The 27,468-nt window shown below is 35.8% G+C and overlaps 1 protein-coding gene and 1 pseudogene across 22 annotated transcripts in view; one reads left to right on the forward strand and one right to left on the reverse strand.

Annotated features, from left to right (window-relative positions):
* Positions 1-27,468, reverse strand: part of Focad (focadhesin) — a 357,541-nt gene that overhangs the window by 72,566 nt on the left and 257,507 nt on the right. For all 22 annotated transcript variants that reach the window (XM_087183409.1, XM_087183408.1, XM_087183411.1 and 19 more), the window contains 2 exons: positions 7,859-7,951; positions 1,120-1,208 (listed from right to left, as the gene is read on the reverse strand). In XM_087183409.1, coding sequence (XP_087039535.1) covers positions 1,120-1,208; positions 7,859-7,951 — 182 coding nt within the window. The remainder of the gene's footprint in view (positions 1-1,119; positions 1,209-7,858; positions 7,952-27,468) is intronic.
* LOC147825887 (tropomodulin-3 pseudogene) lies at positions 23,292-23,932 on the forward strand (annotated as a pseudogene).

Below are 27,468 nucleotides of genomic sequence, written 5' to 3' on the forward strand. Positions count from 1 at the left end.
AGTCAAGTAAACTTGTACAATTTGTAGAATAAGCAATCTCTGGCTGTAGACAAAGCTATTTAAGTTCTGGGAACCTTACTTAAACTTAGGTGGCTGGAACATTAATCTGACAAAATATTCCTCCAAATACATGTAATAATTTATGTTATTTTTATTTCTATTTTTTAAAATTTAGTTTATTTGTATTTTATATTTTACTTGGTTTGGTACAGGGAATTGAACCAAGGGCCTTTTTAATGAGCTACATCCCCAATCCTTTTTACTTTTTATATTGAAATAGGGTCCAAAGTACTGGGATTGCAGGGCTGTACCGCTGCATAACATTTTTTAATTGTGCCAGCCCTACTATATTTCTAGATAACATAGTGGTGATTCCCTAGGGAGTGTCTAGCAAAATTAATGGCCTACATGGCACAGTTGCTCCTCATAATGAAGATGTCTTGAGGAAGGGGAGTATAGAGGAGGATTACTTCTTGACTAAATGTGAGTGGGAGAAGCAAAAATTTTTTGTTCAAAAGCATATAAAATAATGTGATAAGGGATAAACAGAGGGAAAACAAACCATTTCCACACTGTATTAGGATAAAAATATATGGCTGTATACAGTCATCCCTTATATCTGTGGAGTTCTACATCCATGGATTTAATCAATTGTAAATCAAAAATATTCAGGAAAAAAAACTATCTGTACCGAATGTGCAGACCTTTCTTCTTGCCAGCATTTCCTAAACAACAGAGTATAACAACTATATACATAGCAACTATATTGTAGAAGGTATTATTAGTAATCTACAGATGATTTAATGTATATAACAGAATGTTCATGATTACATGCAAATATGATGCCATTTCATATAAGGGACTTGAGCATCCATGGATTTAGTAGTCAGGGAACCCTGAAACCAACTCATATGCATAGAATTTACAAATAAAGCTCTCCCTGTGGGATCTAGGAGTCTGAAAATACACCTACCAGATCTTCCATTGTTTTCCTATTCAGGTTCCTACTGAAGATGAAACTGCCAATGCTAAGGGCTTAAAAGTCATCGCCATTCCCACCCTGTACCACCATAGCTCACTTCCCACAAAAAATAATGGGCAGCAGATGGGAACCCTTACCAGAGCCAGGTTGCACTTTTTTTGTATTGTACCTCCTCAGGTCCTTCTTTTCCATGTTTTAACTGCAGCTCCAGCTCTCCTATTCTTCCCTGCAAAAAACAAACATAAATCAGCCTTAAAACTCAATGGCTGAAATGATTTTAAAATTTCTTTGGGAAACATGGATCCTTTTCCAGTGGCTGTATGTGTTCCTGATAAGATATCAGACTATGAAAGAAGACAGGTAAGGAGAAATAGTCACATCACTGCTCAGGTGTTTCTACATTCACTAGAAGTACGTCCAGAAAAGAATGCACGTCTGGCAATTTTAGTGCAGAGAACTTCATTTTGGCATAGCTTTTAAAGCAGATTTGAACTTCATAGTCCCCCACTTTAAAAGTCCCCTACATGGTAATGATCTGCCTTTGTCAGCAACTGATAATTTTAGCTGACACTATACCAAGGTCTCGGTCTGCACAGAGTATTATAACAGAATAGGAAAAAATCAGTTGGATGAGAATGTTAACACTTGAGATGCAGATAATATGCAACTAAAGTTATGCACCATGTCACATTTCTATTTTTTTAGTGAACTTATAAAAATAGACACTACAGTTTTCAACTGCTACTATATGATAAAAATATAGCTAATAATGTTTCTTTAAGACAAGGTCTTCAAATATTTATTATCTTTTTCATATTTTTTATACTTAGGATTATTACGATCAGAAATGTTCCTCTTTACTCCATCAAGGGGATAAAAAAAGAATTAAGATGTGTTCTGTGCATATACCAACTCTCCATGATGAATGCAAACATTATGCATAACAAACATGTGCAGTACTAACAAAATTTTTAAATGCAATTAAAATAGGGCCGGGGATTTAGCTCAGTGGTTCTGCCACCTGTCTTGCAAGCACGTGGTTCTGAGTTCTATCTCCGGTACAAAAAAAAAATGCAATTAAAATATTAGTTTGTTGATGGACTCTAAATTGGACCAGAACTCAGACTCAGGATTACTGAGCAATACTTGACCATCTTCAGAAGTGGTTGCATTGGCTTATGTTCTCACGAGCAATAGAGGATATGAAATGGTACTCAAATGGTTTTGATTTTATTTCACTGTTTACTAATGACATCGACCATCTGTTCACATGTTTATGAAGTAGTTGGACTTCCTATTTGGTGCATTTTCCTAATGGTTGGCATTTTCTTATTGATTAGTTTTAAGGTCTATTCTACAAAAGAAAGGCATATATCTCTCTCTGCTCCAGGGAGAAAAGCATCACAGCATGAAGGTTTAGGGATGTGGTCTCAGGAATCAGACTACCTGGTCTAATGCCATTTCCATCTACTTACTGTAAGTCTGGGCAGTTTACTCCTCATCAAGCTTCAGTTTCCTCATCTGCGCGCTGTACCTAACAGTTATCTCACAATATCACAGCATTACACTAACTGCGGTAGAAAAATGGGAAAAATGGGGCCAGGGATTTAGCTCAGTTGTTCTGCCGCCTGCCTCGCAAGCGCAAGGACCTGAGTTCGATCCCCAGTACCAAAAAAGAAAAATGGGTAAAGTGACTCCTTAGCACAGTGACTAATAAATAATGGCTATCATTATTAGATCAATAACTGAAAATCCCCATCTCCCTTTGTTATTCATAAACATCTAAATCCTATCTGAAATAAGTCATGGTTTCACTCTCTATAATCTCATGGAGTGAAGTTATGGTTAGAATATAAAGTTCATGTCCTTGTATTTCTCTCATATATTTTCACTTATGAGCCTGGGAGCTCACTGAAAGCAAGGACTGTTTAACATGTATATGATCCTTGTATTTAGCACATCCTTTGGCACACAGTGCTTGGGGCTCACCAGTTCAGGTACTCTGATATTTGATGGATACCCTAAGCACATCTTTCATAGTTTGTTTATTTTAATAATAACCCCCTCCATCTCCATAGTTCAAAAAATCCTGGTCCTTGTATTTTTCCTTCTATCACTTGGAAGAAAGTACCAGAGATGACCAAAATACAGATATCTATACTAAAATCTTTAATAATTATACTGACCTCCCAGGAGACCAGGCAAAGTAAAAAAATAAGTTTTTTTTTTTTTGGTACCAGGGATCAAACTCAGGACCTTATACTTGCAAGGCAGACGTGGTGCCACTGGTTATGCTTCTTAAATTATTCCTCTCTACTCCTGAACCATTTATTTTCCATAATGATTTTCCAAGAAAGATAAGGACAGAAAATTCAAAGGTTAAAATCTATTTAGAGGTAAACAAAACACAAGAAAGCTAGAGTATGTGCAGCTTTCTAAGAAGCCCACTTTTCTAATTTCTTCTGTACTCATAAACCAATACAACTATTCTATTGTGACCAAGTAGATGTAGTATTTTTTCATTCCCAGAGTTTCTGTTCCTTCCAGTCCCATCTTGTGGAATGTTTCCCTAACCCTTCCACGAGTCCATGTTAGGCTATCAATCCAGATCCACTTTGCTTTCCTGCTGTTGGTTCCTGGTAACAGAGAGATAGAACCAGTGTCATTCTACTTAGTCATCTCTCCTTCTGCCTAATTGGGAAAGCAATGAGAGAAGAGAAAAGGCTGAAATGATCATCTGAATTGAGATTTTTAGACTGTCTACAAATTCCGATTATTAGTCTATTCATGCCTCTCCATTTTTATCTCTAGTTTATACAACCAAGAGCTTGCTAACTACAGTGAGCAATTTTACCTAGTTCACTATACATTAAAAACAGTTTGAGCTGAGAATATAGCTCAGTAGTAGAACATGTGTGAGACCCTGGTCTCAATCACCACCACAAAATTAATAATAATAAAAAAGAAAAAATTACAAATGGTCACAGACTAATTTATTAGAGTTCTCAGTTTCTGCCCTAGCTTTGATTTCAGATTTTTTTTGTAGCCAACTAACCAACTCAAAAAACAAGTGCCTCCAGTCAACCTGCTTTTGTATCTTTTCTGTTTGAGGCTATATTCACAATCCAAAAAAAGGTATTTTAGCAAAGGCTAGAGACCTGAGTTTCTTTAGCATCCCAGAATGGCAACAACGTAGAGAGTTCCTTATCAAGACAGTTTCTGAAATGTCCATCAGCTCATATCTGTGTATTTCATCTTAATGAGAGAAATTCATACACCTCCATGTCAAACACACTGATATGCTTATAATTCAAAATCCCAAGTTGCTGTGGAAAAATTAGATAAGGTTGCAAGCAGATGTCTACATAGAAGTCTGTAGTAGTGTTCAGGTATCAAACTTATTCTTCCTAGTCAACCTCAAGAAAGTAACGCAGAAGTCTCCTAGGATGAACTGCAGCTCTGCTAAATGATCCTCTATATTAATGTTACAAAATATCCCCAGCGCCAGATAGAAGTAACTACAACTCTTATAGAATAGAAATATTTTCCAGAAACTCTTATTATAGACAAGGAGTCTAACAGTTGCTCTAATTCTTCTAAGAGAGCATAAAATCTAAATATATGCACCCTGCAACCACTTTGGAAATCAGTACAGAGATATCTCAAAGAACTAGAGCTAGAGGTTCCATTTGACCCAGCTATTCCCCTGCTGGGGATCTTCCCCAAAGAATTAAAAGAATCATATCACAGTAATATATGTGCACCCATGTTTACAGCAGCACAGTTTCTAACAGCTAAAGCTTGGAAACAGCCCAAGTGCCCATCAACTGGAAACTGGATAAAGAAGATGTGGTTTTGTTTATAAAATGGGAGTGCTACTCTGCCATAAAGAATGAGAAACTAGAGACATTTATAGCTAAATGGATGCATATTGAGGCCATACTCTTAAGTGAAATAAATAGGACACACATGTGTAAATACCGAATAGTTTCTCTAGTGTGAGAAACTGAAACTGTAAATAAGGGTTAAAATGATTAAAACGAATGATTGATAATTTGAAATAGGAAAAGGTCCAAAGGTGTAGGGGTGGTAGGAGGGCAAAGGGAAAGGGAAGAAGGGAAAGGAAAAATTATGAGAAAAGAAAAAAAATGGAAATGAAATCTACGTGAATAGGGAAGGTTGGAGGGGGTGAAGGGTGCACAGGTAATGGGGAAAAAAATAAGAACCAAGATACATCATGTACAGGTACAAGCACCCAATGATAAATGTAAATATATTGTATACCTAAAATGTACCGATAAAAGAATTTTTAAAATATATAAATAAATATATATGTGCACCCATTTTTAAAAAAAAAACCTGTTCAGCAGTTAAAACTCATCAATATCTTCTCAAGTAATAGCGATAACCTAAAATACATTGCTATATTTTAAAATAATACCAACAACCTAAAACACATTGCTGTATTTTAAAATAATACCAAAGACTGTCTTGGTATAGTCTGTTCTTTTAGTTTCACTTTGTTAAGAATTGCCACAATTCTCAATACAAATGAACTGAGAAATCCAAAGTAAGGAGATCTTAAGTGATAAACACAGATATGCACCATCATCCACAATAACAGAAAGGTGGAAAAATGGACCTGCACTACTAAAAAGTAATCAGTAGGTTTTTCATAAATAGATGAAATAGTCTCTTAAAATATTAAACTAATTTGCATTACTTATTATTACAAATAATGAAGTTCTCAGGGAAAACCATGACCTAGCAGAAAAACCTGGGGCTCTGGAGTCAGACAAATCTGAGTTAAATTCTAGTTCTTCCATTGACTAACTGTTGGATTCTGAGTCATTTGCTCTCCCTTCCTAGCTAACTCACTTTCTCATCTATAACACCATTGTATGTGGGGTTAACACACATTCAATGGGTGGCTATGATGATTAATTGAAATGTTACACTAGTTATGCAATGATAGCTCTTATGCAAAAAAGTCATAGATTTTTTAAAAATCAATTCTAAGACATCTACAAGAGTTACATATCCTATTCAATTTGGCCTTTCTTATGCTAAGATCTAAATGAAATTCTTAGTGAGTTCTGCAGGAGAAGATATTCTTCCCTTCTTCAGGCAGTTTGCTGCTGCTTCTACTAAAGCGCTGAAGATACTATACTGAATTGCTGGTGGATGTTAGCCTCCTTTACTGGACTGGGTGCTCATTGGATTCTTTACTTTCCTTTGTATCTCATGCACTCATTGTGGGGCTTGCCCAGGAAAAAATGTTCCATAAATGTCTGGTGAAGGAAACACTGCAAAAGTACTTAGGAGAATGTAAATGCGAGGAGTTTGCATTTTAACTTGCACTTTCATTTTTCTTGAATAAAAACTGTAATTGGCCAAGGTTGTGTATAATGATGTTAAAGAAATGAACAAGAGTCATGAGTAATTCGTTCATTCACTCGTTAAATCTATTCAAAACATGCTCAGTGCCCAGACACTGATAAAGATAAAAAACTGAGTAAGATAACAATGAACAAATGGAAACAAGTGGTCCAAAAATCAACTTTGAAATGCAGATTACAGTGCATTTGGGGGCTCATTTATAACAGTGCTGTTCAAAGTGTGGTACAGACTAATTGCATTAAGCTCACCTGGCAGCTTGTTAAACCCAGAGACTCCTGGCTCAAAAATCATTTCTAGTGAGTCAGAATCTCTGAAGATAAGACACTGCATGTTAGGCTTCATAAAGTCTAGGCTCAATAAACTCTTTCACAGCAAGTTTTTAATTTGAGATGAGACCAGCAAGGCCCACTCAGTCATTCTCCTACCCAATATTACTCCCCCACCCCGTTTGATGGGGAACCGTTATCTTTAATGATAACACCATGATTCCTGAGACTCCATGAAAATCTTATTCTGGGACATAAATTATGTCAGTAGCATCAGATTGTTTTCTGTCATCCTTAACAGTGAACTTTAAACTAGGGAAAGGAATTGAGCTAGTTGTTCTATTACTAACTGTTGTGTAGTCCACAACTAACTAGTTATTTTTAATTTTGAAAATTTATAAAATATAATTTATAATATTGGATTAAGTGAAGTCAAATTGAGTATACCTCATTTATTTAGTAAGCATTTATTATGTTTTAAACACTTAAGTTGGGTGCCAGAGACAACAAAGGAGGAAACACTGCTCTGTCCTTAAAAAGCACAGAGACAACTAGAGGCCCCAGACAACCAAGGTGATGAAGACAACAAGAAGGAAAGCAGAGCTACTGAGAATTTACACAGAGGGCACATGATCCATTGTGAAGAGGAGTGATGCACACAGGTGCCTTCCCAGGCAAATTAATCTCAAGAACAAGTAGAAATTATGTGGGCAAACAGGGAATGACAGAGTCTGATATAAAAAGAACAGTGTATGTCAAAGCCAAGAGGTAAGGGAGACATGCTGAGTTTGGGAAAACAAAGAAACAGCCACACTGAAACATAAATATCTGGGAAGAGGGTTAAAAGCTAAGGCTAGAGATGTGGGCAGTCCAGTCTGAGTAACCACAGTGGAAGGAACACAATGAGTTCAGTCTGGGAGGCCCTGAAGTTGAACTGCTGTAGGACAGCCAAGTGGGGACAACCAGAAGGCAGCAAGACAGAAACAAGAACTCAGAAAGGAGCTCTGGAGGAGAGAAGCAAGCTTAGGTGTGGTGAACCGGTAATGTGGTAGGCCTCACATTCCTTTATGAGCAAAATAAAACAAAAAAATGATTTTTGATAGTGCTCTTTTTCCAGATGCTTTTACATTAAACACACGTTTGCAGTAAAAATGTGAGATAAGGAGGAAACACTCTCCACACAAAGCAAATCATCCTGTGGTGTCCTTACCTGTAAGACAGCATGATAAGCCCGATACATGTATGCAAGCCAGGCCTGTGGGAGAAAAAGTGCACGGTGCCACTCAGAAGGCTGGGTGTGAACCTGTGGGAAAAGCACACTCAGAGTGTTAGACTGCAGAATATTAAAACAGAATGAAACTAAACTATGTCATCAATTGCATCTTTCCTTTTATTTAAGTAGTTTAAGCTCTAAAACAAACCAAATCGGTCCAGGACCAAAACCACAAATATTATCTTTTGGATATTTTCAGAAGAGAAGAATTTAGAGTTGGGTAACAAAATAAAATAAGCCTGGAATTTTCTAAATTAAAGCAAATACAATACTACAATAACAACAAGTTAAGATGTATGTGTAATATAAATCCATTCTTGAAAATTAGTGGGAGACTGTAAAACCTCTTAACAAAGTCAGGGTATTGGATATTTTCTAACAAATCCTCCTAGTAATTTTAAATAAAAATAAATATTGCTCATATCCTGGATTTCAAATATGACAATTTCTGAAGTAATAAACCTAAATTGCCAAGAGAAATACCATGTTGGGCAGAAACCACAGTGGTAAGAACATGCAAATGAGCAGAGCACACAGTCATTGTCCGCACCACTAGATAAATGCCTTTTAGTCAGTGTGGGTGAACAAGAGAAAAACGATACATGCCAACACTGAAGTCCTATTTTTGAATAGAGCCCCAGACAAACATCTGGTTTTCATAGTCATTTCTGCTTCTACCGATTAGTATACAGCTATCTTGCAACAAATCTTCCCAAGGCCTGCTTCTGTTAAGGAAGATTACTCAAGAACAACAGGCATAGTGCATCACATTTCATGCTTCCTGTAACTCTTCTCATCAAAATGCAAACAACTAAAACTTTATCCTGTGTCCTATAGCCCTCAACCCCAGCCCAAAGAGAGAAATGTATGTGTAATTACACCAGAATCATGATAACTAGTGCTTAAGAACATTTTATTGCATTATAAAAATTAATTTTTTTCAAGTCCCTTGTGATAGGGAAGATAACAGCCTCTCTGATAACTATAGTTGGTTCCCATGGCCTCTGGAATGTTCTTTAATCTCAGTCTTAGTGAGAGCTACTATGAAAGGTACTGTGGAAGGATGTGAGGATTATCAACCAGCCCATGTGTGCAGACAGAAGCAGACAGACAGCACAGGCAAAATTTTGAAGAATCTATGGGAATGAAGAGAACAAGATTAATTGTAACGGCCATTACTCACTTCTCATGCAACTGCTTATTTTTTTAAAATTAGACACTCGAACAGTATGAAATGGATACTCAGACTATAAATTGTACTTTAAAACATTATAAAGATTGGTCTTTCTTTTTGTTTTGCTTTTTAATTAAGTATTCACTGTGCCAAGTAGGGTTGTGGAAGCCTTCTCACTATGTCCACAAAACTCTTTGAAGGAATGAGCCCTCCAACCCCTGCTTTTTCTCTTTCCATCTGGGAAGCAAAAGATATAACCCAGGCCACATATGGAGCTGGGGAGGCATTTGTCAGTTCTTGGCCCTGCTGTATGTTTTCAAAATGTGGGCAATCTTTTACTTATCAGTTCTATTCTCTTTTCATAAAAATGTTAACTATTGTTAACATTTCCAATTTTAGGACTTGGATTTTTACAGAAACAACACTCAAATATCATATACAAAACTTTTACTTCAGAATCTGAAAATATTTTAAAACCTTCCTGCCAAATAAATCATAGGAATCAATGCATTACTGAAAAAGTCCATTGCCTCAGTAAACTGGCAAAAAAGAACACTGAATGTTTTAGAAAAACAATAGTCTCAATTGCTTTTTAAAGTTGAATTTTAAAAAAGAAAGGAATGTGGAAAATATAAATGAGCAAATCAAATGTTCAGCTTCTGAAAACAAAGACATTTATACCAAGAAGCCTATTTTAAAGGAGGTCATAAACTGAAGGATACTTCTGCTGCTGCTCTGGCCACCAATGAAAGTGGACGCAGGGCACAGAACACTCCAGCCTAGAGACGGCCTGGAGTCCCCATATTCTATGAATTAACCCCAATCTTAGGGTTCCTTGGAGTTAGCTGTGAATAAATCTCTTTAAAAATGCACTCTCTTGCTCTTTCCCTTAATGAAGAGAATTTAGGGAAACAGCAGAGAGTGATGCTATTACATTCCAATTGTGTCACAGGCAAAGGACCTCCTTTGACCATTTTTAAGCTAGTTCAGCTCATTATACAGTCACCCATATTGCCTATATTTTAGTTTAATGTTGCTCAGCTGAAAAATAAATTCAATTAACATTTATAAAGTATGGAAATTATGTCTAATTTGCTGTATTTGTCAGATACCTTTGAAGGTAACCCAATCAATGAAATAATTTAGAATCGTGACGTTGCAACATAGTTATTCAGCAGATGATAAAGTAGGGTCTGTAACCACTGTGTCATCAAATTTTAACAAATGTTTGAAATTTATTTTTTCTTACACATACTCTTACAGTGGTAGCTGTATGATGGACTATTGAAATGAGCAGGTCCTATGTCTTAGGGAAGAGTGTAGAGTAGGAGATAGTGTGTATAACGGAACATTACATGTTGCCTAAAAAAGAGGGCATGTGAGGAAAATATCCAAAGGAAAGAAAGCTGCCAATAAAATATACATTGGGATGGAAGCAGATTAGAAAGTTAAATCAGGTAACCAAGGTAGATCTCACTGAGAAGGTGAAGTCTGAGCAAAAACTTGAGGTGGTAAAGGATGTATGTACCAGTGTTACTGAAAAGTTTGGTGGTTGCTCAAAATGTTAACCATAGAAGTGCTATATGACCCAGAAATCCCATTTCTAGGAAGAATTCAGAACAACTGAAAGCATTCATTCAAAGAAAATTTTTACACAAAAGTTCACAGTAGCACTTTCACAATAGCCAAAAACGGAAGAAACAGGGCCGGGGATTTAGCTTAGTGGTTCCGCCGCCTGCCTCGCAAGTGCAAGGACCCGAGTTCGATCCCCGGTACCAAAAAAAGGGAAGAAACAACTTAAATGTCCATCAATGGGCAAATGATGAACAAAATATAGTGTATGCATACAAAGAAATAATATTCATCCACAACAAGAATAAAGCAGTGATACATGCTATAAAGCTATATTGTATATAAACCTTGAAAACATGCCAAAGTGAAAGAAGTCAGACACAAAAGATCTAATATCACATGATTCTACATGTATGAAATATCCAGAGTAGGCAAACCCACCAGGACAGAAAGCAGGTAAGTGGTTGCCAGAAGTAGAAGAGAGACAAGTAGCCAAAAGGAAGGGGGGTCAGAAGTGACTGTTTAGTGGGTGTACGGTCTCATATGGAGGTGATAAAAATGCTTTGGAACTAGAGAAATGATAGCTGCACAACATTGTGAATGTACCATAATGCTAGTGAATTGTTCACTTAATTTTAACACAGGTAACCGTACACCATGTGAATATCATCTAAATTGAAAGACAAAATGAACAAACCCAAGATACGGCAAGGATATCAGGCAGGTGCACAGCTGACCTGTGTGAGGAATGGAAAGAACTCTGCACATATAGGGCAGACAGTGAGCACAGGAGACAGCCGGAAGGGAAAAGGCTTAATAGAGGACCCATGAGTTCAGGGTCATCTAGGTCACTTTAGCACCTGATTTTGCTCTTACTAAAGGGACAGCCATTTCAGGTCTTGAGAAGAATGACACAATCCAGTTTATACTGTAAAAGGCTCCACTGACTTCTGTGTTAAGAATAAGGAAAAATATGTCAGAGACGGAAAACCTATTCAAGAGGCTACTGCAATAATACAAAAAAGATAACGCATCTCAGAGTGGGACCAGTCACACTGTATGATACTGCTCTTCAAACATTCAGTTTTGCAGTATTTTCATCCCACTCCAAATGTTAAGATGACAATAGCTAAGACAGAAAAACCAGGAAGAGAATTTGTTTAGCTTAAGCGAGGATGAAAACTAGAGCTTAGAGTTCAGTTCTCTTGGTCATCAGTGCCACTCCGGTGGTCTCTACGGCACTTGAAAGTACAATTTTAATTGGAGGGGCAGAAAAGAAAGTAATGATTGTCAGGAGATGGGCTATAGAAAAGGTTTGACTATAAGTGAGAATGCATGAATTTATGAGGGCGCTAGAACTATTCTCTAATTACTGAAATGCTTTCTTCCACCTCCACACTGCCAGGACACTATTAACACTCCTGTAGTACTCTGATTCCATTTTAGACTATTTGTACAAGGACCCTGACCTCACACAAGCCTAAGGGGCAGAGATACATGTCTTATTCATCCTGGGATCCCTCTCATGGTACCCATAATAGTGTCTTACACCCAAGTATTTAATTAAGTACTTGCTGAGTTTAACAGAATTAATTATACAGCATTTTCTAATAAAGAAAAAATTCTTGTCATATTAAGGCCATAATACCATGAACAAAGAATTGCAGAAAATTATGGTGGTTAACTTTTTGTTGTTTGTTTTGGTACCAGGGATCGAACTTGGATCCTTGCACTTGCGAGGTAGGAGGCGGAACCACTGAGCTAAATCCTTGATCCTAAGAGTGAATGTAGTTTAGGTGGTTAACTTTTTAATCTGTCTGGAAACATAATGTTAAAAAAAAACTTTTTTTGAGTTAACACAGCTAAACTCAAACAAAAGTTGTTGAGGACCCAATAATTTGAAATTTTATAAGTTCATGTCTAAAATGTTCTAGCCAAAAAAATGCCAAATTCCAGATAAAAATATAGTAACAATGCAAAATTTTAAGGGCAGTATTATAAACTTTGTTTTAAAATTCCCTAAACATTTTTATTTATATCATATAGGTTCTAATGATGCATACCTAAACTACTAGATCAGCAGAAAACACCCATCTTAGAATCACAATTCATAAATGTAGGGGAATATTGGGAGAGAAAATGAGAAAGTAGGCATGTTTCTCACTGACACACGTTTTACCTAAGAGGATTACATAGAGATCTAATTTTTAGTTAACTTACTGTTCAGAATATATTGCCCAGAAGTTTGAGTGTGTTCTGTCTCTTAAATCATCTTAACAAATTTAATTGTAACATATACAAGGCAATACCCATTCTAGTGGGCTTTCATTAAATAGTGTAAATTAACTAAGACAAGCTTTGAATGACTTTATTTATCCAACTAGAATGGCATAGGTGGAGAAGCATGTAAAGTTGACAGGTAACAAGTATGCGCTATTAATTTCAGAATCCTAATCCTATCAAATAAGGCAATGTTCATGCTTGTCAGATGTACATATCATCAAAAGGACAAATGTATCACAACAAAATAAAACAAAAAAGTATTTAACTTCAGTTGCTACATAAACATACAAATACTGAACTATTACATAGGTTTTACTAACATTCCCAGATGAAAATTCATTTGCAGTGTTAAAGACCTCAAAAGCCACTCACTGCCCTGTTGTTTATACATAAGAAAAATAGCCTTCAATTTTCTATCAATAGTAATTTTGTAGGTACAAAATAACTTTTGTTATTCCTGTCCTCTGACAAGTACTGAGCAGAGAAGGGAGAAGGGAAAGCTTGTGGAAGACACCTAGTAAAATGACACCCTTTATTTGTAGGTACTTTTGAGACATTTAATATTTTTCTTCTCACTTCCTCTTTCTGTCTTACTCTTTCCCCTCTGCTTCCTCCACCACTGTCTCCCACCTCACCGTATTTCCCATCAGGATAACATCAGCTTGAAAGCTGACAATTCAATCACATCTCAAGCAACCATTTACTCTGTTATTTAATAGAGGGGGAAAACCCAGTTACCATAACAACTCACATCCACATGGCAATTATGGAGTATCTAAAATACAGCAAACCATACTTTTCACAGTATTTTCTAGGGAGAATCTGTAATAAGGATAGATACACAATTTCTCCCTATTATTATTCATAATTTTCACCTAATTGTTTCATGTTGCATGAATGCTAACATAACTTCATCTATTTCATAAGAAATGTGTTTTTAAAATAAGGAACTGAAACAAAAGGGAAATATAGTTTTTATATTTCAAAATAGTTGGTTACATCACATGTACTTTTGGGTATCAAGGAAGAAAATTTAAAGAAAGCCAAGGAAAAACAAAATTTGTAAGGCCAAAAGAATCAAATGATGATCACTTTAAAAAAAACATAGATCCGGAGGTTTCGTTTAGGGTATAGCTTCCAGTAAGTCTGCATTCAGGTTTTTCTAAAATAAAAATGAAAAAATAGCTCATTACCTAATGTTGAGAAAGAAATATGGTTGGGTAGAAATGGCAGGGATCAGGAAAATTTGAAAAATAATAAAGCAAGCTTGCCATTCTTATCCAGGACAAATCAGGATCACCCTATTTAGGTGAGAATTCATGTCAATGTTAGAAATGCCAAAGAATGACAAGATGGCAGGAAACTCCAGGGATGGAAACCGTCATTCACCTTTAGCTTCCTCCTCAAAAGGAGCAAAGTTAACCTCAGGAAGAGAAGAAAGTATAAATCAGAGCAGAAGAGGACAATCAGTCACTTGTGATTGGAGAAGCCCAGTAGATCTGAAATGACCACTAATGGTCTCCTGTTCAAAGGAACAAAGAGGGCACTTCAGTTTTACAGAAATCTAAACAAGACAACAATTATGCAAGACTGCCTGGTATGTCAGGCCAAGTCCAAATCAGAGTTAGATTTGTGCTTCTTTCAAAAGTAACATGGGAGAATATCATCTTAAGAACAGTAAAACAACAAGAACAAAAGCTTTTGGGTATCTCTGTTTGTCAGCATCAATACTGAGCAAGTAAGAAAACAAACAAAAGGTGTGGGCTGGGGTGTAACTCAGAGGTAGAACAACTGCCTAGCACAGAAAAGGCCATAGGTTCCATCCCTAGCATGGCCAAATAAATAAATGTAAAACAACTAAAGAGACATAATATTTTCCAAAGGAATTTATCACAAATTATATTGTATAACTAGTTCATTATAGCATTGAAAATAACCTGATTAAGCTACTGCTCAGTTAGAGAAAAGTATCAAGAAAATATTTTATGCAAAGCAAAATACATTTCAAAAGAGAGGTGGCTTCCAATCTAGCACATAATGAGCTGAGAAATCATCATTCCATCCTATCAACAAGTAAAAAGCTGAGCTGAAAAATCAATAGCTCTTCTGAGATCTGTAAGAGAATTGAGGTCACAGAACAAAAACCAGCTCCCTGAATTGGAAAAACAGGCAGATACAGAGAATCACAACTTCCTGGAGTACCTCCATGGTAACCAGTTCTAGGGCAAGACAACTTGAACTGCAGTTGATGAATGACTGGATGTTAAGTTTGGAAAAGTTGGAAAACCAAACACTCCAGGTTTGAACCAGTCAGGAGAAGCCCACACCTTTACGAGTTTACTTCCAGGAGCTCCGAGTTTTACTTCCAGGAGCTCCAGGTTACTTCAGGGTTCTCACAGCGAACAAAGGAGAAAAATTACCTTGTGTTTCCTACAGCGAAGGGGAAAAGAAGTCATTTTGAAATGTAAGAGCATTCTGTTCTTCTTAACAAGGTCTGCCATCAGAGGAAACTATTTAACAAAGCCTAACCTAATGGAGTTTAATCAGAGCCTAACTAAACTAGGGTAGGAAAACATTCAATTCCAATAGCTATTAGCCTTTTCCTTTAGCACAAGAAAAATATACAACTCCAGCCAACTCTATTCATCCTGTCCTATCTGAGGGAGTAGAAGGTTACAGGCTAACTAAGAAACCAAGACCTAATTATATGACTGTTGAATGCTTCCATTCCCTATCGCCACACCTTATCACTATGATACTAATCCTCTATTTCTCTTCCTTTTACTACTTCATCATGTCCAGCTATTAGGAAAAAAAAACTACAAGGCATACTAAAAGGCAAAAAAAGAAATAGTTTGAAGAAATATAGAAAGCATCAGAATAAGATGCAAATATGTCAGGGACACTGGAATTATCAGACTGGGAATTATAAATGACCATGATCAATATGATATGACTGTAACAGACAGATAACAGGCAAGAGCAGATAATGTAAGGAGACAGACAAAAATTCTAAGAAAAAAACTAAAGTCCTAGAGATGAAAAACACCATACCAGAAGTAAAGAATGCCTTTGATGGGTTTATTAGTAAGACTGAAAACAACTGAGGAAAAAAATCTCTGGGCTTGAGGATGACTCACTAGAAGCCTCCAAAATGGAAAAGCAAAGAGAAAAAAAGATTCCAAACAAAGAAAAACAGAACAGAATATCCAAGAACTGTGGGACAGGCATAAAAGGTGTAACATATATGTAATGGAAATTCCAGAAGAAGAGAAATGGAATAAAAAAATTTTGAAATAATACATAATGACTGAGGAATTTCCCTAAATTGATAACAAACATCAAACCACAGACATAGGTAACTCAGACAATGCCAAGCAGGATAAATGTTCCACAAGCTACAGGTGAGTATATCATATCTGAACTATACAAAATCAAAGATAAAGAAAAAAAATCTGAAACAAGCAAGAAAAAACTATATTGCCTACAGAGGACCAAAGTCAAGAACTGCATCCAACTTCTCCTAAGAAACCATACAACCAAGAAGAGAGTATAGTAAGATATTTAAAGTGTTGAAGTAACAAACTACCAATCTACAATTCTGTACTCTGTGAAATGATCCTTCAAAAGTGAAGAAAAAAATACTTTCTTGAACAAACAAAAATTGATAGAATTTGTGGCCAGTAAATCTACATTTAAGGAAAAGTTAAGATTTTTTTAAAAAGAGAAAGAAAATTATAGAGTAAAAACTTAGATATAAATAAAGGAAGAACATTAGAGAATAAGAAAGGTGAAATAAAAACTTAATATCTTATTAATTGCTCTAACAGCTGTTTATTCAAAATAATAGTAATGCATTTTATTATATATGCCTAAGTATAAATGAAATGAATGAGAAAATGATACAAAGGATGAAAGAGAGGAATTAGAATGGTTTAAAATTTCAAGGTACTTGCACTATGTATAAACTGGTCTAGTGTCATTTGCTGATGAAATCAGATTATTGTTAGATTTTCCTCACCTTAAAATGGCTGCTACATAAAATGGCAGCCTTCATCTTCCCATAATACCCTGCTTCCCACTTAAAAATATGGCTTCACCCACCAAAAGACAACCTTCTTCTTTCCAACTTGCCCCTCTTCCCGCCAAAAGAATAACCTGATACTTGCTACCTCCTAGCAACTTGTGATGTCACAGGTTCTTCCAATCCCTAGCCACTACATCATTCAACCCCACCCCAGCTCCTATAAGCCCCACCTCAGCTCCTATAAGAAGCCCTCCCAGGCTGGGGATTTAGCTCAGTGGTTCCAGCGCCTGCCTCCCAAGCGCAAGGTCGCGAGTTTGATCCCCGGTACCAAAAAAAAAAAAAAGAAGCACTCCCTGTCTGGGCCACATTGCTCTCTCTCTCCTTTGTTTGGAGACAGCCAAGGCAGATCTCCCTACAACAAAGGTTTGTTGTGGTTCTGGTCTGGTCTTGGTTTTCGGCTCTTTTACCTGACATTACTTGTAAATATATGTTACAATCACTAAGGCAAACCCTAAAAAGAGAAGCAAAACTGGTAAGCAAACTAAAGAGAGAAGATGAAAGCATATAATTTTCAACTAAAACCACAAAAAAGAAAAAGAGTGGAAGACAAAATTAAGAACAAAAACCATGATCAACAAATGGAAAATAATTTAACAAATATGATAGATATCAATCAAATCATATCAATAATAATTTTGAAAGTAAATGGATTATATGAACCATGAAAAGACAAACACAATCAAAGAACAAGGAACTCAAACTATATGTCATCTATAAGAACCCCATTTTAAATATAGATTATAAGTAAATAAATAAAGATACCACACTATCACTAATTAAAAGAAATTCAAGAGTCTGTGTATTAATCTCAGAGCACATTTCATAGCAAGAAAAACTATCAGGGATTAAAATGGGTCTATTTTCCAAGAAGCCATAATAGTTTTTAAAGTGTGTGTGCCTAACAATAAAGCATCAAAATATGGAGAAAAAAAATATATAGAATAGACAAATCCACTGTTACAGTTAGAGGCTTCAATACTTCCTCCTGCCATTAGACGCACAAATCCAGCAAACAAAACATCAAGAAGGACACAGCTGAACTCAATAACACCAAGCAACTGGACATAACTGACATTTTTCAAGTAACAGCAAAATACACATTCTTCCCAATCACACATAAAATCACCATGAGAGACCACATTCTGGCCGATATAATGCACTCAAATTTAAAAGATTAGAAATCATACAATGTTTGTTCCCACACCACAATGAAACTTAACTAGAAATCAGCAAAAAAAGATAGCTGGATCATCCTCATATACCAGAGATTAAATAAATAAATTATTTAAAATAATGAACCAAAGATGAAATATCAAAAGAAATTTTAAAATATTCTGAATTAAATAAAAATGTAAATGGAACTTACGAAAATTTGTGGGATGCAGCAAAGTACTGCTTAGAGAGAAATTCAGAACAATGAATGCATACATTTGAAAAGAAAGATTTAAAACCAATCACCTAAGCTTCCAACTTATGTATGTGGAAAAATAAGAGCTATTTAATCCAAAATAATAACAAGGAAAAAAAGAAATAATAAAAATTAGAGCAGAAATAAATGGAATTGAAAGCAAGAGAAAGAAACTCATCAAAACTAAAAGCTGGTTCTTTGAAAGTTAAATAAAAATCAGTAATTTTCTAGCAAACTAAGGAAAACAACTTTCCCACACAGAAAGAACTAGTTTGAGAGATGTTTACCGAATACCACTAAACATTATAGAAAAAAATCATACTGATTCTTTATGGTCTCTTTCAGGAGAGAGAAACAGATACCTCCAAACACATTCCATAGAGCCAGCATTACCTTAAATCCAAAACTAGATACAGATATGGGCAAGAAAAGAAAACCACAGATTAGTATCTCCTATGAATATAGATGCAAAGTCTTCAGCAAAATGTGAATAAAATGAATCCAATAAGGTAATAATTAATTATACACCACAATCAAGTGGTATTTATCCCAGTCATGGAAAACTGGATTGAAATTAATTATATAGTTAATGTATAACCCTACCAATCAATTAAAGAAAAAAATTACACTCCTATAGCAATAAATTCAAGAAAAGCATCTGACAAAACCCAACACCTACTGCTGATAAAACTCTTAGTAAACTAGGTTTATGGAGCTTTATCCTTAACTTGATAAAGAATATCTACAAAAATTTCACAGCCACTATCATATTTAATGGTAAGAAACTATAAGCTTTTCCTCTAAGATCAGGAATGAGGCAAGGATGTCTCCCTCTCATCATTCCTTTTCAAAACCATACTTAAAGTCCCACTGATGTAGTAAGACAAAAAGAGAAAATAAAATGTACACTAAAGAGAAGGAAGAAATAAAGCTGTCTCTGTTCACAGATGACATGACCATAAATACATAAAAATTTTTAAAATAATCAAAAACCTCTAGAATTAATAAGTGGTTGTAGAAAGATTGCAGAATACAAAGTTAATAAGCAAAAATCAATCACTTACTTTTATTTTTTATTTATTTATTCATTTATTTTTTTGGTACCAGGGATTGAACTTGGGTCCTTGTGCTTGCGCAGCAGGTGGCGAAACCACTGAGCTAAATCCCCAGCCCAATCACTTACTTTTAAATCAGCAATGAAATATTAGACAATGAAATTTAAAACACAATACTATTTACCGTAATATCTCTCCCAAAATGAAACACTTAGGAATAAATCCATGAAAATACATACAAGACCTACATAAAATTGCTACAAAACCATGATAAAAGAAATCCATAATCAATTATATAAAGAGAGATATTCCATGTTCCTGGATAGTAAGACTCAAGATTGTCAAAATATTAGTTCTTCCTAATTTGACCTATAGATTCAGGGCAATTCCAATAAAAATCTCAGCAAATTATTTCATGACTATCAAGAAATTGATGCTAAAGTTTATACTTAGAGGCAAAAGACCCAGAAGATCAAACATAATATTGAAAGAGAGGAACCAAGTTGGAAGACTGCCACTATCTAACTTCATGACTTACTACAAAGCTATAGCAGTCAAGACAATGTGATGGTGATAAATGACTAGAGAAATAGATCAAGGAGAGAGCCCAGTAAGAGGCCCATATAAACATAGTTAATCAATCTTTGACAAAATACCAGAAGCAATACAATGGAGAAAAGATGTAAAATATAATACTATAATATTCCTAAAGGATAACAGAGGAGAAAAATCTATGATCATACGTTTGGGTTTTAGAAATAATACCAAAGACCAACAAATGAAAAAAAAATTAATAAGCTGAACTTAGTTAAAATTTAAAACTTTTGCTCTGCAAAAGATACTATCAAAGAAATAAAAAGCCACAGACTAGGAGAAAATACTTGCAAAAGACATGTCTGATAAAGGGCTGTTACCCAAAATAAACAAATATTAAAATTCAACAATTCAGAAGCGACTAAATTTAAAAATGAACCATAAGTCTTACTAGAAATCTCATCAAAGATACACAGATTTTTTTTAAAGTATATGAAGAGATGTTCCATATCATGTGTCATCAATGAGATAACAGTTCAATCAACAAGATGTCACTATGCTCACATCTGTCAGAATGGTCAAATCCAGAACACAAGATTAAATTCCTGTAAGGCACTCAGGGTTTGTAGGGATGCAAAATGGTACTGCCATCTTGAAAAACAGCTGGCAGTTTCTAACAAAACCAACCACATTCACAGCATGTAATCCAGAAATTATGCTCCTTGGTATTTATCCAAAAGAACTGAAAACCACTGTCACATAAAACCTGCACACTGATGTTTAAAGCAGTTTTATTCATATTTGCTTAAACTTGGAAGCAACCAAGATGTCTTTCAGTAGGTAAATGGATAACTGTGAAACTTCTAGAAAGTGAAATATTATATAGCACTAGAAAGAAATGAGCTATCAAGTTATGAAGAGACAGCGAAAACTTAAAAGCATGGCTTTTAAGCATGGCTAAGTGAAATGAGCCAATCTAAAACATAAAATACTGTGTGCTTCCAACAATATGACATTCTGGAAAAGACAAAAACTATAGAGGCAGTAAAAACATCAGTAGTTACCTGGAATTACTGGGGAGGGAGAGATGAATAGGGAACAACAGAGGATTTTTCAGGGCAGTGAAACTATTCTGAGTAACACTATAATGGAGTGCACAAGCCATTATGCATTTGCTAAAACCTATAAAATGTTCAGCACCAAAAGTGAATCCCAAAGTAAAATGTGAACTTTTTTTTTTTTGGTACGGGGATCGAACTCGGGTCCTTCCACTTGTGAGCCAGGTGGCAGAACCACTGAGCTAAATCCTCAGCCCCTAAAATGTGAACTTTTGATGATAATGATTTATCAATGCAGGTTCATCCACTGTAACAAATGTACCACTCAGGGTGGGGGGCAGACAGATGGAGAAGTACATGGCAATGCTCTGTATTTTCCACTCAATTTTGTTGTGGACATAAAACTGCTTTCAGAAATAAAGTCTATTAAAATATGAATAATAAAGTATTTCTGCATTCAAAACTAATCTCTTTTAGCCATTTATTCACTCACTGTCCTATATTTGTACCCACTGAAAGGCTATAGAGTACCCTTCGATAATTCAGCTGGTATAGTGGAAGACTGTAGAGGCTGTGGCTGAGAGGCTACAGAATATCCTAAAAAGACGCATTCTTTGGGGATGAGAAAAGGGGAGGTGTGCTTAAACCATATAAATGCAACAACAAAAGAGTAAATGAAGGCATGTTCAAATGACACTATGATCTCATCAGCTATAGTTACACATCACTTAACAACAGAGATAAGAGATATGTCCTGAGAAATAGTGTCATTAGGCGATTTTGTTGTGGAAGTAAGACAGAAGATACTCACACAAAATGAAGATGGCTGTGACCTCACTAGGCAGTACAATGTTAGAGGACCACGGTCTGTGTGACCCACTGTACAGAGAAATGTCCTTATGTGGTGCACAACTCTATTACATTCACCTCCATTTCTGGAAAATGAAAACTGTCCCACTAAAAGTACTTATGAAGTAGAAAACACATCCAAGATTAAAATAATTAATTCAACAAACATTTATTAAGTCCCTACCACATGACAAGAATTCTAGGCTTTGGAGCTACACATGAAAAAAAGAAGCTCATTGACTTCCTGGAGTTTATACTTTAACCACACAGACACTAGCAGTGATGTACACTATGCCACTCAAATTCCCCTTTCAGTATTGGTAGGTCGAGGTAGACAAAGATAGAAGGAAAGAATAGTTTCACAGACATTAAATACATGGAATTCACAGTTACAAACATTCCTACAAAGAAAATCAGGCCCACATGATTTCACTAGAAAGTTCTACTAAACTCTAAGAAAATTAATAACAATTCTTTATAAACTTTCAGGAAATAGAAGAGAAGGGAACACTATCCAACTCACTTTACAAGGGTAGTATTACTCTGATAACACAACCAGGCAAAGATATTTACAGAAAACTATACACGGCATCTTTCATGAGGACAGATGCAAAAATCCTTAACAAAATATTAGCAAGTCAAATGCAGTGATACATAAATAGGATGGAACATTATGAACAAGTGGCATTTATCCCTGGAATATAGAGTAGGTTTGCACTGGAAAATCAATCAAAATAATTCATAATAACTCGATGTAGAAAAGGCATTTGACAAAATTCAACATCTATTTGTGATAAAAATTCTCAGCAATTTAAGACTGAAGAAAATGTTCTCAATCTGACAAAAGATATCTACAAAAAATCTCTACCCTAACATCATACTAAATGGTGAAATACAGAATGTTTTTCCCTAATACTGTGAATAAGATAAGAATCTCCACTCTTGCCAGTACTATTCAACAATGTAGTAGAGGTACTACACAAGACAATTAGGCACTGAAAAAGGAATGAAAGGCATGTAATAAGAAATCAATTAGATCCATCCTCATTCATAGATAACATTACAATAAAAACAAAAAAATCTACAGAAGGGCTATAAGAGCTTCTAAGCGAGTTTAATAAGGTCACAGCAGAAAATTATGTGTATACATACACAATTATGTGTAACTGTAAACAGTTACAAATTAATCCCACCCTGGTCTAATTGCAATAAAACACCTAGGGACCAAGTTCAATGGCGGATCCCTGTAATCCCAACTACTTGGGAAGTTGAGGCAGGAAGATCACAAGTTCAAGGTAAGCCTCAAGACCCTCTCAAAAAAATTTTAAAAGGACCGGAGGCTTCCCGATTCCAACCCTAAAGGGCTTTGCGAAGGCTTTGGAAAACAACACACATGTGCAGCAGTTCAGCCTTGCAGCCACCCGGAGCAATGACCCCATTGCTGTGGCTTTTGCAGACATGCTGAAGGTGAACAGAACTCTGAAGAGCTTAAATGTGGAGTCCAACTTCATCACAAGAGCAGGGGTTCTGGCCCTGATCGACGCCCTGAGGGATGAGACCCTGGCAGAGCTCAAGGTCGACAATCAGAGGCAGCAGTTGGGGACAGCTGTAGAGTTAGAAATTGCCAAGATGCTTGAGGAAAACAAAAATATCCTAAAGTTTGGCTATCAGTTTACACAGCAGGGACCCCGCACCAGGGCGGCGAATGCTATAACGAAGAACAATGACTCAGTGCGCAAGAGGCGAGGGGAAGGGGCCACCCGTGAGCGGTGCGGTGGGCCCTTGGGAGGACTGGAAGGTGGCCAAGGGCCTGTGGTGGCAGCAGATGCAGATCTCTCCTGGTAGAAGGGAAAAGACTGGAAATCTTTTTTTTAACTATATACATTATTTTCCTTGTTTAAGTTGTTATCGATTTCAAGTTGTAAATCAATAGTAGATGATTCTTTATACTTTGAAGAAAAAAAAAATGTGGCTCAGTAGTGGAGCACATGTCTAGCATTTGTGAGGCCCTGAGTGCAAGCCCCAGTACTGGGGAAAAAATAGGGATATGTAATATTTATGATATTTAATAAAATGTGCCCAAGATGTAGAATATGAAAACAACTAAATATCTGTAAAGGGGAAATACACCTTGTTCTTGGATATAGAGAGACACAATATTACTAAGATGTCAATTCTCTCCCACGCTAACCACAGATCTATAGATTCAATACATTTACAATCAAAATCACAGCATCTTTTGTGTGTATATGTGTGAATCCTAAAAGCTTATTTAAAATTTTTATATAGAAAAGATAGGATCTAGGATAGTGAGTTCTTTTTAATGGAACAAAGTTCATAGTGCTATAGTAAAATGATAGTATGCTGTGTGGTTTTAGTGAAAGTATAGACATACAGATCAACGGGACACAACTGAGTACAGAAATAGACCCACCTATCCACAGGCAAATGGTTTTAGATACTTAGGATATTTAGTGAAGAAAGGATGGCATTTTCTACAAATATAATTTATATCTAACACAAATATTAACTCAAATGTTGATAGGCTAAAATGCAAGCCTTAAAGTGTAAAACTTCTACAAGAAAACATAGACTACCTGTTACGGCTTGAGTCTAGATGTCCGCCAAAAGCCTCATGCGGTCATGGAAGGGGCCTTTTCTGAGGTGGCTAGATCTAGAGTGTGAGGTGCTGGGATCAAGAGTGTGTGATTATTAAATCAGTCCACTGAATGCCTTGGCATAGTTCTTGCTAGGATTAAGGGTATGAGTACTACACCTACCCTAAGGCAGGTAGCCTGCATAAAACATAAGGGGCAGAAAGAGGGCTAATGTGCTCTCGCCTGTCTGCTTGCCATGGCTCTGCAATGCCTCTCTTGGAGCCAGCCAACTAGGGAAGAAACTTCTACAAACTGTGAGCCAAATAAACCTTTCCTCCTTTAATTTTGAGTGCCTGGTATTTTGTCTCAGCAACAAGAGAAGAGTAACTAAGACATTACCCATAAACTGGTTAATTGATAAGCTAACTGTGATATATCCATGTAATAGACAAATACTATGCTGCCATAAAAAGAAATGAAGTACTGACACATGCTACAACATAGACAAATCTTGCTCAAAACACATGTATTATGAACAAATAAAAAGATGGCCAAAATTATTAATCATTTATAAATACCAAAAGGGAAACCATTAACAAAACCCAAAAGGGAAGCCATTATCTACATGTGGCTACAAGAATAGCCACGTTTTAAAACACTAACTATACCAAGCACTGGTAAGAAATTATAGCAACTAAAACTCTTGTGCTTTACAGGGGGCACTAAAAATGAGAAAGCCACTAGGAAAACAGTTGCCTAGTTTTGTTTTGTTTTTTTATAAACTTAAATATGTACTTACCATATAGCCTAGCAATTACACTCTTAGGTATTATTTAAAAGAAATGAAAACCAATATCCACACATAGACCTTTATGAGAATGTTTATAGTACCAGCTTTATTCATAGTTACCAAAAACTGGGAAAACCTCAAGGATCTATCAACTAGTGATTTAGCAAAAAAATTGAAATTCTTAGGAAAGACTAAATAAAAAAAAGACTTATAATATAATAGTGGTGGGGACCAAAGCAGAGTTGAAGAAATTTCATCAGAAAAATACCCGGTGGACTGAAACAAAAGAAAAGCTAGAAGCAAGGAGAAGAGTTCAGAGCTATTAACCTTGGAAAGATCCAAAGGCATTTTTAAAAATGTTCTCTGACTGGGGAAGAGACTGGGAAAGAGTATCCTCCCTTATTTGCAGTTCTATTTTCCATGGCTTAAATTACCCACAGTTAACTGTAGTCTGAAAATAATAAGTAGAAAATTCCAGAAAAAAGTTCATAAGTTTTAAACTGCACACTATTCTGAGTAGCCTGTTGAAATCTTGTGTCATTGCATTCCAAAATGAAACATCCCTTTGTCCAGTATGTTCACAATGCATACACTTCCAGCCCCTTAGTCACTTTGTAGCCCTTCCACTTATCAGATCAACTGTCATGATATTGCAATGCTTGTGTTCAAGTAATCATTATTTACTTAATAGGAGCCCCAATGCATCAGTGATGATACTTGCAATTTAAATAAGCCAAAGAGAAGCCATAAGTGGGAAAGTGAAAGTTCTCAAGTTATAAGAAAAAACTGTATACTAAGGTTGCTAAATTGTACAGTAAAAACAAATCTACCCATGAAATTGTGAAGGAAAAATAAATCTGGCTAGTTTTGCTGTCATACCTCAAACTGCAAAAGTTAGAGCCACACTACATGAAAAGTTTGTAGTTAAGATGGAAAGGGTACTACTGTATAGTGTTCAGAATTATTCAGGTTTTAGGAATGCACTGAGTGCCTCGGAACATATCCCTCTCAGGTAAGAGAAGACCACAGTAAAAGGCAGTTAAAGTGCTCTAGAGCCTCCTTCCTAGGTTCAATTTCCAGAATCCTCCACTTTCTATCTGATGAAGTTCACAAAATTAACAAGATCTACCTCAGAGCATTAATGCAAAGATTTATATAAATATGCAGATGCTCCCTCCCTCACAATTATTAGACGACATCCTGATGAACTGTGACGAATTTAAATGCATGGAATACATTTAACCAACAATACTACAGCTTCACTACACAGTACATTATGGGTGATTTACCCTCACAATCACATGGCAGTTTATTGCCACAGCCAAGCATCAAACAAAAGTATCATACTGTATTTTGCTAGCCCATGAAAAAATCCAAAAGTACAGTTTCTACTGAATCTATGTCACTTTTATACCACCGTAAATTTTTTTAAATTATAAGCAGAAACATATTAAGTCAGGGACCACCTGTATGTATAACAATTTTAAAGGTGGGTAAGCTGATAATAAATTGTTACTGCAATTGTTACTCTTATTAATCAGCTCTTAAACTCATATTAGCTTTTGTCACATAGTTTAAGAGACTGTACAGCTGATTCCCTTTCTGGCATTTTTAAAAAACACAGATGAATGTAAGCATGCACAAGATAGACTCTGAACTAAAACTACAGTAGTTTTGCAGAATTCTGTTCAATATGTCTTCTAGTTGACTCCAAAAATAATAATCTTATTTTCTCATCTCTTAGAAATTCTAGGCCTATTACAACAGAAGCTACAAGTATTTAAACCAAGGACTTTCTTTGCTGAAGTCTAGGACACACCTTATAAATTTCAATACCATTATCTGCGATATGTTCTGCTATTCCTCACTACAACATTTTCTCTTGAGTCTGCTCTGATGGTGACTTTTTAAATCACCTTTAAGACTTCAAATGGTTGTCCTCAAATACCTAAGTGTACAGCTTAAAGACACAAAAAGGCACCAAGTCTCTCCCTTTTCCATGTCAACTAATGTGATGCCAAAGGAAATAAATGGAGAAATCACCTGTGTTTTCCCGTTTCATAAAATTAAACCCTTCTTCTTCCAAAAGAAACATTACCCTTCCAACATCTTCCTTTCCTAGTTAATTGAATGAAGATAA

Source organism: Heterocephalus glaber, unplaced genomic scaffold (assembly GCF_053883595.1).
Source record: "Heterocephalus glaber isolate CG9 unplaced genomic scaffold, H.glaber_assembly_v1.0 deba00001481, whole genome shotgun sequence".
In the NCBI taxonomy this organism is placed as follows: Eukaryota; Metazoa; Chordata; class Mammalia; order Rodentia; family Bathyergidae; genus Heterocephalus; species Heterocephalus glaber.